Source organism: Coregonus clupeaformis, chromosome 14, assembly GCF_020615455.1.
Source record: "Coregonus clupeaformis isolate EN_2021a chromosome 14, ASM2061545v1, whole genome shotgun sequence".
In the NCBI taxonomy this organism is placed as follows: Eukaryota; Metazoa; Chordata; class Actinopteri; order Salmoniformes; family Salmonidae; genus Coregonus; species Coregonus clupeaformis.
In genome coordinates, this window is record NC_059205.1 from 19642084 (window position 1) to 19652721 (window position 10638).

The 10638-nt window shown below is 42.0% G+C and overlaps 1 protein-coding gene across 1 annotated transcript in view; it reads right to left on the minus strand.

Moving 5' to 3' along the window:
* Positions 1–10638, minus strand: part of LOC121581293 (zinc finger E-box-binding homeobox 1-like) — a 100392-nt gene that overhangs the window by 29570 nt on the left and 60184 nt on the right. Inside the window, exon 2 of the mRNA XM_041896813.2 lies at positions 9318–9482. Within this exon, the coding sequence (XP_041752747.2) occupies positions 9318–9482 (165 nt within the window). The remainder of the gene's footprint in view (positions 1–9317; positions 9483–10638) is intronic.

Below are 10638 nucleotides of genomic sequence, written 5' to 3' on the forward strand. Positions count from 1 at the left end.
AAAGTATCTATATCCACAGTAAAAACGAGTCCTATATCGACATAACCTGAAAGGCCGCTCAGCAAGGAAGAAGCCACTGCTCCAAAACCGCCATAAAAAAGCCAGACTACGGTTTGCAACTGCACATGGGGACAAAGATCGTACTTTTTTGAGAAATGTCCTCTGGTCTGATGAAACAAAAATAGAACTGTTTGGCCATAATGACCATCGTTATGTTTGGAGGAAAAGGGGGTTGCTTGCAAACCGAAGAACACCATCTCAACCGTGAAGCACAGGGGTGGCAGCATCATGCTGTGGGGGTGCTTTGCTGCAAGAGGGACTGATGCACTTCACAAAATAGATGGTATCATTAGGAAGGAAAATTATGTGGCTATATTGAAGCAAGATCTCAAGACATCAGTCAGAAAGTGGACAAAGTGGACAATGACCCCAAGCATACTTCCAAAGTTGTGGCAAAATGGCTTAAGGACAACAAAGTCAAGGTATTGGAGTGGCCATCACAAAGCCCTGACCTCAATCCTATAGAAGATTTGTGGGCAGAACTGAAAAAGCGTGTGAGAGCAAGGAGGCCTTCAAACCTGACTCAGTTACACCAGCTCTGTCAGGAAGAATGGGCCAAAATTCACCCAACTTATTGTGGGAAGCTTATGGAAGGCTACCCGAAACGTTTGACCCAAGTTAAACAATTGAAAGGCAATGCTACCAAATACTAATTGAGTGTATGTAAACTGCTGACCCACTTGGAATGTGATGAAAGAAATAAAAGCTGAAATAAATCACTCTCTACTATTATTCTTACATTTCAAATTCTTAAAATAAAGTGGTGATCCTAACTGACCTAAGGCAGGGATTTCTTACTAGGATTAAATGTCAGGAATTATTAAAAACTGAGTTTAAATGTATTTGGCTAAGGTGTATGTAAACTTCCGACTTCAACTGTATATGCTATCTAACTAACTACCCAACGTTTAAAGACTTGATTATTCATGTCATTCTTAGCTAAGCTAAGTGGTATAGTTGTTGTGCGTTCTCAATGGACATTAATAATGAAGTCGTAAAATGTCTAGCTAGTAATTTGTTAGCTATGCTAACAAGCTAGCAAGAAGTTGCATATCAACAGCATCAACTTCCGGTAGACAGGCGAAGCGCTAGTACGCTCAACTGAAAGGATACCGTTCGTTTACAGTATACTGAAATGAACTAATAGTATGTAGTATATACTCATTAAGTATGTAGTATACAGTATGTTAGTATGGGTATTCGAACACAGCTCTGGTGTTTTATCTTTATTGCCGGGGAATTAAAATGTGCGGACAGATTCTCTCTCTGTGCTTTGGCTCCAACAATAAGTACCTCATTTTTGTCTTTATTTAGCTTAGAAAGTTGTGAGCCATCCAAGTATTTAAATCACTAATACAGTCTAATAATTTATCCGTGGAGCTAAAATCCTCTGGTGACACAGAAATGTAAAGTTGTGAATCGTCTGCATAGCTTTGAAAATCAATGCTGTGCTTTCTGATAACGCTGCCAAAGGGTAACATATATAAACTGAACAGTACCGGACCCTAAATCGAATCTTGTGTAACCTTGTATTTTCTTTGAGTTATATTCACCAAGGGTGACAAAAAACTCTCGACCGGTTAAATAGGTCCTAGCCCAATTAAGAACTGGACCGGAGAGGCCAACCCACCTCTCCAGTCTGTCCAGAAGGACATCATGGTCAACAGTGTCGAATGCAGCACTTAAATCCAAGAGTACAAGGACAGAGAGCTGTTTGGCATCTGTATTGGCTCTAAGATAATTTACCACTTTAACTAAGGCTGTGGTGGCCCCGAAAACCAGATTGGATAGTTTTTTTTAAACAGTTGGCATAAAAAAATAAAAAATTGCTGTTTGAAAACCAATTTATCCAGAATTTTGCTTAAGAATGGATGGTTGGAGATTGCCATCAAAATTGCTAAGAGCTGAAGAATCTAGATTACTTTTCTTCAAAAGGGGTTTCACCATAGCAGTTTTTAGTGCAGTGGGGAAGGTGCCTGTGAACAGGGAGGGATTAACAATAGCTTGCACTTCTTCAGATATGCAATAAAAACTGTTTTGAAGAAGGTGTTGGGGATAGGATCGAGAAGGCAGGTAGAAGGCTTAAGTTGTGATATCACCTTCCTGTGCATGTCTGTGTCAACCAGGGAAAATAAATCCATAGTGCCTTTGCGTGGTAAGCTAGGACACATATCATCAAACTTCTCATCAGGTCTTGCTCGACTGATACCCAGCCTAATGTTTGTTATCTTATCTCTGAAATATGTCGCAAACTCATCACATGTGGAGGAAAGTTCACATAGGTTTGTGGGGGTAGGATTTATCGGGCCATCAATGCTCGAGAAGAGCACTCTCAAATTATTCTGATTATTAGTGATAAAGTTAGAAAAATAAGCCCGTCTGGCATTTCTAATTGCCTTGTTATACAGTGAGGGGAAAAACTATTTGATCCCCTGCTGATTTTGTACGTTTGCCCACTGACAAAGACAGGATCAGTCTATCATTTTAATGGTAGGTTTATTTGAACAGTGAGAGACAGAATAACAACAACAAAATCCAGAAAAATGCATGTCAAAAATGTTATAAATTGATTTGCATTTTAATGAGGGAAATAAGTATTTGACCCCTCTGCAAAACGACTTGGTGGCAAAACCCTTGTTGGCAATCACAGAGGTCAGACGTTTCTTGTAGTTGGTCACCAGGTTTGTACACATCTCCGGAGGGATTTTGTCCCACTCCTCTTTGCAGATCTTCTCCAAGTCATTAAGGTTTCGAGGCTGACGTTTGGCAACTCGAACCTTCAGCTCCCTCCACAGATTTTCTATGGGATTAAGGTCTGGAGACTGGCTAGGCCACTCCAGGACCTTAATGTGCTTCTTCTTGAGCCACTCCTTTGTTGCCTTGGCCGTGTGTTTTGGGTCATTGTCATGCTAGAATACCCATCCACGACCCATTTTCAATGCCCTGGCTGAGGGAAGGAGGTTCTCACCCAAGATTTGATGGTACATGGCCCCGTCCATCGTCCCTTTGATGCGGTGAAGTTGTCCTGTCCTCTTAGCAGAAAAACAACCCCAAAGCATAATGTTTCCACCTCCATGTTTGACGGTGGGGATGGTGTTCTTGGGGTCATAGGCAGCATTCCTCCTCCTCCAAACACGGCGAGTTGAGTTGATGCCAAAGAGCTCCATTTTGGTCTCATCTGACCACAACACTTTCACACAGTTCTCCTCTGAATCATTCAGATGTTCATTGGCAAACTTCAGATGGGCCTGTATATGTGCTTTCTTGAGCAGGGGGACCTTGCGGGCACTGCTGGATTTCAGTCCTTCACGGCGTAGTGTGTTACCAATTGTTTTCTTGGTGACTATGGTCCCAGCTGCCTTGAGATCATTGACAATATCCTCCCGTGTAGTTCTGGGCTGATTCCTCACCGTTCTCATGATCAATGCAACTCCACGAGGTGAGATCTTGCATGGAGCCCCAGGCCGAGGGAGATTGACAGTTCTTTTGTGTTTCTTCCATTTGCGAATAATCGCACCAACCGTTGTCACCTTCTCACCAAGCTGCTTGGCGATGGATTTGTAGCCCATTCCAGCCTTGTGTAGGTCTACAATCTTGTCCCTGACATCCTTGGAGAGCTCTTTGGTCTTGGCCATGTTGGAGAGTTTGGAATCTGATTGATTGATTGCTTCTGTGGACAGGTGTCTTTTATACAGGTAACAAGCTGAGATTAGGAGCACTCCCTTTAAGAGTGTGCTCCTAATCTCAGCTCGTTACCTGTATAAAAGACACCTGGGAGCCAGAAATCTTTCTGATTGAGAGGGGGTCAAATACTTATTTCCCTCATTAAAATGCAAATCAATTTATAACATTTTTGACATGCGTTTTTCTGTATTTTTTCTGCCTAGAGGTAACCAATGGAATAACAACCAAATTATTAACGTTACAACCACGTTTTCTGACAGTCTCCAATCTATCAGAATGGTAGGAGATGACAGTTTGTATAAACTCACTAGAAGACGGAGTTAAAGGAACATATATTAGGTTACTCACAATAACCATAGTGTCATTTCTATAGGAGTTGATATGGTTTCCAAGTTATCTGTTGCTTATTCTGACAGGGAGAACTGGAGTACTACCAGACCCTGTCTGTCAGTCTCTAAAACAGTTTGTGATGTTGCTGGAAAAAATCGTGGAACCTTTGCGGTTAGGGTGAATCCCGTCTCTTTTAAAAAGTGCTGATTGCTCCCACAGCAAATCAAAGTTGTCACAAAAAGAGACATTCATGTTGTTGCAAAGTTTTTTCAGGTACTCGTTTAGGGCAAAGAGTCGGCTGAAACATTCCGAATCTCTTCGGTAGCACGGTGAGGGGGCCTGAGATAATTATTCTCTTCCTTGTGCTAGCGAGGGTCTTCAAAAAAAATGGTAGTCTTCCCTCAGTTCCTCAGATCACCTAAAATGAAGGTTGTTAAAACCTACAGCTTTGCTATAGGAGGCATTTAAAACGGAGATTCGGTTTGCCTGGGTTACAGCAAGGTCAGTGTACATGTCATTCATGTTCATCGTGTTAAGCAGGTTTTCCTTTTCTCTGAGCCGAGCTAACAGCCAGAGGATCTCTTCCTTAAGATGCCTGATGGTGGTGCATTTAGGGCAGACAAATTCCTGTCCATTTTCCAGTTCCACCTTATCTTTATCTTGTGATTGTGTAGAAATCATCTCACACCTGAAGCATTTGTGCCCAGCTGTGGATAGAAACACTGGTGGGCTAGCACTGCTAGCGTTAGCCTGATCCATTTTCATGATGGCTAGCAGCTAACTGCTACTTAACAGGAATCCGGGACACAAACTTGCGGTCCCAGCTGTAAAGGCTGTCTGCGTCACGGAATCAGTAGCAATACAAACATTAGCTATGATTACAAATATTTCATAAAAACAACAAACCGTGTGTAGGCAGTACACTGTTCTGTTGCGCGCTATGGTAACCAATTCTCAACATAGACAAAGCTTGTATAAAATATGTTGAATCTGTACCTTTGAAACAACGTTATATCTAAAAAACGAAACAATAGGCTGGGCAGCACCTCCTACTGGAGAGTTGCTCCATCTACAGCTATCCATTTGCTCTCCCATCCAAGGTTTTAACCATGCCCAGCTTAGCTTAGATATTTGTCACTGAGTACTACTAATGTGCTATCATGAGAATTACTATTGAGACATTTCTTAATAACTAAATAGATGAGTTACTACTCGTTCTAAATAGTATAATCGAATCTGTTCAAAACAGTGGCAGCATGTGCAGCAGTGGTCATTCGGTTTTTGACATGCAAAAGTGAAATAGGTGTATTTATGCTATTGTTCAAATGCACAGATCGCTTTATATATCTTCTCAAAGAAACTACCGGTAGTTCGAAAACTTGCCATCATATTTCTGTCTGCTTTGTTGACAACTCCGACCACCTCGCACCCCCAGTATTCAGCTAATCAGCGGCCGCCACTGTCCAATATTAGATACAGTACATCTCCTTTGAATGTTGATATTTGGTTGCGTTTTCAACCAAACACAATTTAATATTACTTTTGTAATACAGTAAATAGGCTTAAGTTAAGGCTATCTTACAAACTAATGTAACAGTATTTATTCAACCTTAAAATGAGTAACACATCCATGGCCACAATTTGAGGTTACTGTTACTAAATGTCACCTTACGTAATCATAGAAAGCGTGCATGTTCAAGATAGCATGCAAAGGTTGTAGGTCTGTGGAGATCTTCACAACTGCTATAACAATCTGCACAAAATCTCGAACAGCAAATTAGGGTTAAGTGCCTTGTTCAAGGGCAAAGGTTTTACCTTGTCGGCTCGGGTATTCGAAACAGCAAACTTTCGGTTAGTGCAATCCAGGTCATTTGGATGTGCTATTAGATGAAGCACAGTGATAACACAGGCAGCTCCCAGCCCACACTAAAACACAGTACCACACAGGAAGCCGGGTGGCGCCAGCCAACAGGGGCTATATGAAATCAAGAGCGTAATGGAGCAACCTCCCATCAAGCTCCCCATCTCTCTTCTTTCCCACAGCACACAGAATGGACACTTACAAAGGATATCGTGTTCACCTTCACTATTTCCTAGAAAGGTGTTTTTTCCAGGAGAAATGCCCTTATATTCCCTTAACATACATTTTATTCAACCATTTTCACAAAGACTCATATTCCTACAGATTGAAGACGAAAAAAGTGTTACTGTTTTGGTTGCATTCTCTGCTACTAAATCCCTATTCACCCAAGATATTCTCACGATGAACCAACCCTGGTGCAAGAGGGATTTGGTGAGTGAGGCATGTTTTTGGCACTCGTACTGTGTGAGACGTATTGGAGCAGGTGGAGGGATTAGGGGACACAACTGTTTCCAAATGGACAGACTTTGTTAGGCTAGCGCTTATGCTTACACCTGTCCACAGTGTTGGCACAGGCACTGGATTACTGTACACTCTTAGAAAAAAAAAAGGTGCTATCTAGAACCTAAAGGGGTTCTTTGGCTTTCCCCATAGGAGAACCCTTTGAAGAACCCTTTATGGTTCCAGGTAGAACCCTTTTAGGTTCCATCTTGAACCCTTTCCACAGAAGGTTCTACATTGAAACCTAAAAGGGTTGATAATTTGAATCAGCTGTGTAGTGCTAGGGCAAAAACCAAAACGTGCACTCCTGGGAGGCCCAGGACCGAGTTTGGGAAACCTTGGCCAATATAGTGCACTACTTTTGAACAGGACGCAGCCTATCAAATATAACATGGTCCTCTGTGGGTCTATGTGAGGAAGATTTGCCGTATCAGGGGAAAGTGGAGTCCTGCAGTACTGATTTGAGCGGCACGCAGCACTAGATAAGCATTTTGTTCTCAGTATGAATGTATGTAAATAAGATGGCAGAAAGAGTCTGCCTAGTCTAACTGAAGAGAGGGAGAGAGAGAGAGAGAGAGAGAGAGAGAGAGAGAGAGAGAGAGAGAGAGGGAGAGAGAGAGTGAGAGGGAGAGAGAGGGATAATAATAGAGAGAGAGAGAGAGAGAGAGAGAGAGAGAGAGAGAGAGAGAGAGAGAGAGAGAGAGAGAGAGAGAGAGAGAGAGAGAGAGAGCGAGAGAGGCTGCCCCTCAACGCTGGGTAAATAGTGGACAGAACACGCATTTAGTTATTTTTGTCCCAGCCAGTTGGGTCACTTAGTTGGGTTATTGAGCTATGATCCACCAGGTCAGATCAGAAAACTGGAAGCATGGCTTGGTAGGATTGTGGCTTTCAGATAGTTATTTTTGGCCACCTGTGAGAGTAAATGTCATTCCGGTTAATCTGTTATGTTGTATTAATAATAATAATATGCCATTTAGCAGACGCTTTTATCCAAAGCGACTTACAGTCATGTGTGCATACATTTTTACATATGCAATGTATTGTCAACACATGTTGAGCACTGACACTTTTGTAGCTTAATGAGGCTTACACAATTTAGTTCCTCAAGTGCCTATGCGTATCCCAATGTTGGGATAGTTACCACTTTGTTATAATATTTAAATAATAATGTTATTAATTTTATATAAAAAAAATTAAAGTGCAAGAATATTGAAGGGAAATTGAATGTTGCAGTGTACAAACAAAAAAGCATGAGCTGGCGCACACCCAGATAAAATTATTTTGTGTAGAGGTGCTGACCAATGGCAAATAAACTGTAAGCTATAAAAACAAAGAGAGTCGCACACTCCATATGTATAAACTCCCAGTAATGTATTGGGTAAAACACCAACGTTTCGGCATCACTGTGGCTTCTTCAAGGTGAACATAACATGATGAACAGGAACAACATTTACTCTCAGGTGTGGCCAAAAATACCATGCCCCAATAGGCCACACCTCCTGAAAATAACCTATGGATTACATTAAAAAAGACCCATCTGCTGGGTCAACCCAGCATGAAAGTGAATATTAACCCATGTTTGGGTAATCCAAAGGTGTGGCCTATTGGGGGCGTTTCTTTCAGATAGTTATTTTGCCCTGCTGTGATTTTGTACACTGCAAATGTCAATGTTCCTTCAATATTTTTGCACATGAGATATTTTCATATACACTTTATAATTATTTAAATATTATAACAAAGTGGTAACTATCCCAGCATTGGGATATGCATAGGCATTTAAGGAACTCCTACTCTTGTGTAAGCCTTATTAAAGCTACAAAAGTGTCAGTGCTGAACCTTAGCATGTGTTGATAACGCATCAGAACAGATTAACTGGCATTACATATGCTTACGGATGGCCAAATATAACTAACTGAAACCCACGCCCCTACTAAATCACGCCTCCAGTCTTCTGATCTGACCCAATGGATCATAGCTGAAAAAGCCAGCATCAACAACCCAGCTTAAAGAAAACAATGGGTTGTTTGTGACCCAACTGGCTGGGCCAAAATAAACCAATGTGCGTTCTGTTCAATATTTACCCACATTGGGTTGTTTTAACCCAGCATTTTTTTGTGTGTACACACAGACAACATCATAAATGGTGCTTAAATTGCCAGTAGTCATGTAGGTGTCCAGTCATGGGTGCAATCTTCAATACTACAGCATGTCCTCAAACAGACCATACCTAAAAACACACCTATTCTCTTTACACTGCACTAATTTTTGACCAGGGCCCATAAGGCTCTGGTCGAAAGTAGTGCACTACATAGGGAATAGGGTGCCATTTGGGAATCAGCCTTAGTCTGAAGGAAGACTGAAATTCACTGCATTAAGACAGACCACGTGAAACAGACATCACGGAAACCATGTAAGAACATTCCCGGTTCAGGAGAAAAGTGATGTCTTAGTTGAAGCTAAGGCCAAATACCCATAGTTTTTGACAAGCAACATCATGTAAATGTAGTTGTCCTACCTCTTGAATATGACTGATGTGTCATTATCAGTTAACAAAAAAAACGAAACAGCAATGTGGTTGTATGTTCTGTTTTTTGCACTCACACCTGCAATTGTTTTTTCTTCCTGGCACGGATTCTGCTGATAGCAGCTATTTCGAAGAAGGGCAATGACTTGCAATGACTGTCATATGCAATATTTTTTCCCTACTAAACTTAGTTGATGCACTGACTGTAAATCGCTCTAGATTAGAGTGTCAGATAAATTAATAACATTGAAAAGTAATTGTTCTGTATGCATAGTCTAACCACACACACACACACACACACACACACACACACACACACACAGTTCTCGTATCCTATGTTCTAGCCTAGAGTCTCACCTCCATCCCAGGTGTCTTGGTGCGTCTCTGTCCCGTTCTGGGTTAATACTACTGAGGCGTCTTCTGGCACCGTGCTGTCTCCATCAGGGTCCTCCTCCACTATGTGTAGCTTGTCCTCGTCATCCGAGTCTGACTGGCCCTCCACAACATTGTTGTAATTTGTTACTGTGGAGACACAGAGAGAAGAGAAAGAGGATGGTCAATGAATAAGTAAGTACATAGGTAAGCCTCGTCTGAGCCAGAGCGACGCATGGAGCAGGAGCCTATCTCCTGTTTCTGTAGTAAGGTAGCTTGATGTACAAGTACACCCCCTGGACAGGACGCTAAGTCAATGAGAGATCGAGGAAATCATCTGATAGACAGTTTAGTGGGTCACTGTTGCATTGTTGTTGCAGATATCTAAAGTACTATTATAACTGCTTAGTAGAAAGATAAGAGAATTACTAGGCCTACATGTAGGTGCGTTGGAATTGTTAAGAGGGAAAACGTAATGGAAAATGCTACAATCATTCCAAATACAACAAAAAAAGAATGAAACCTTTGCCCTCTAACCTTTGCTCTCTACAACATGTTTAAAGTTTAAATGATCCATAATAACACTGCTAGCTATCTTGAATGTAATTTTCTCAAGTGGTGAACCCTGAGACCTGTGTTCCAGTGTTTACACAGCCCCATTGACAGATAAAAGAGAGAGAGAGAAATAGAGAGGGAGGGAGGGAGAGAGGGAGAGAGAGATAGAGACCCACTGACAGATAAGAGAGGAGAAGAACGGGTCGATTTGATGCAGAGCAGCAGCACCTTTAATTAAGCTAGGCTAAGAATACGTGTGTGCTAATGCTGCATCCCAAATGGCACACTATTCCCTACATAGTGTACTACTTTTGTCCAGAGCCCTATGGGCCCTGGTCAAAAGTAGGGCACTATATATGGAATGGGGTACCATGTGGGACACAGCCTATGCCTCCTCCTCCCCTTAAGTCCAGTCATATTTCCTGCTGGGCTGATTCAGTGTTTTCTGCCGGGCGGGCAGACGATCATGCCATCATGACCAGACAAGAGCAGGTCGGGGTCGATGACAATCTGGATCGATGTGGAGGGTGGGTGTGTTGGTGACCTTGTGTGTGTGTGTGTGTGTAGAGTTACGGTACATGCACCTAACCACAGAGTAATGAAGAAGCACTGTGACTGCAGCACCTGTCACCTGTGAACAAACAACCGCTGCTTAGCCCTCACTAAACAACCTCCTCATCGCTCCCAACACACACATACACACACACACTCCCTCCTGCATTTTCAAATAGGTCTCGTTCCTCACTCCATG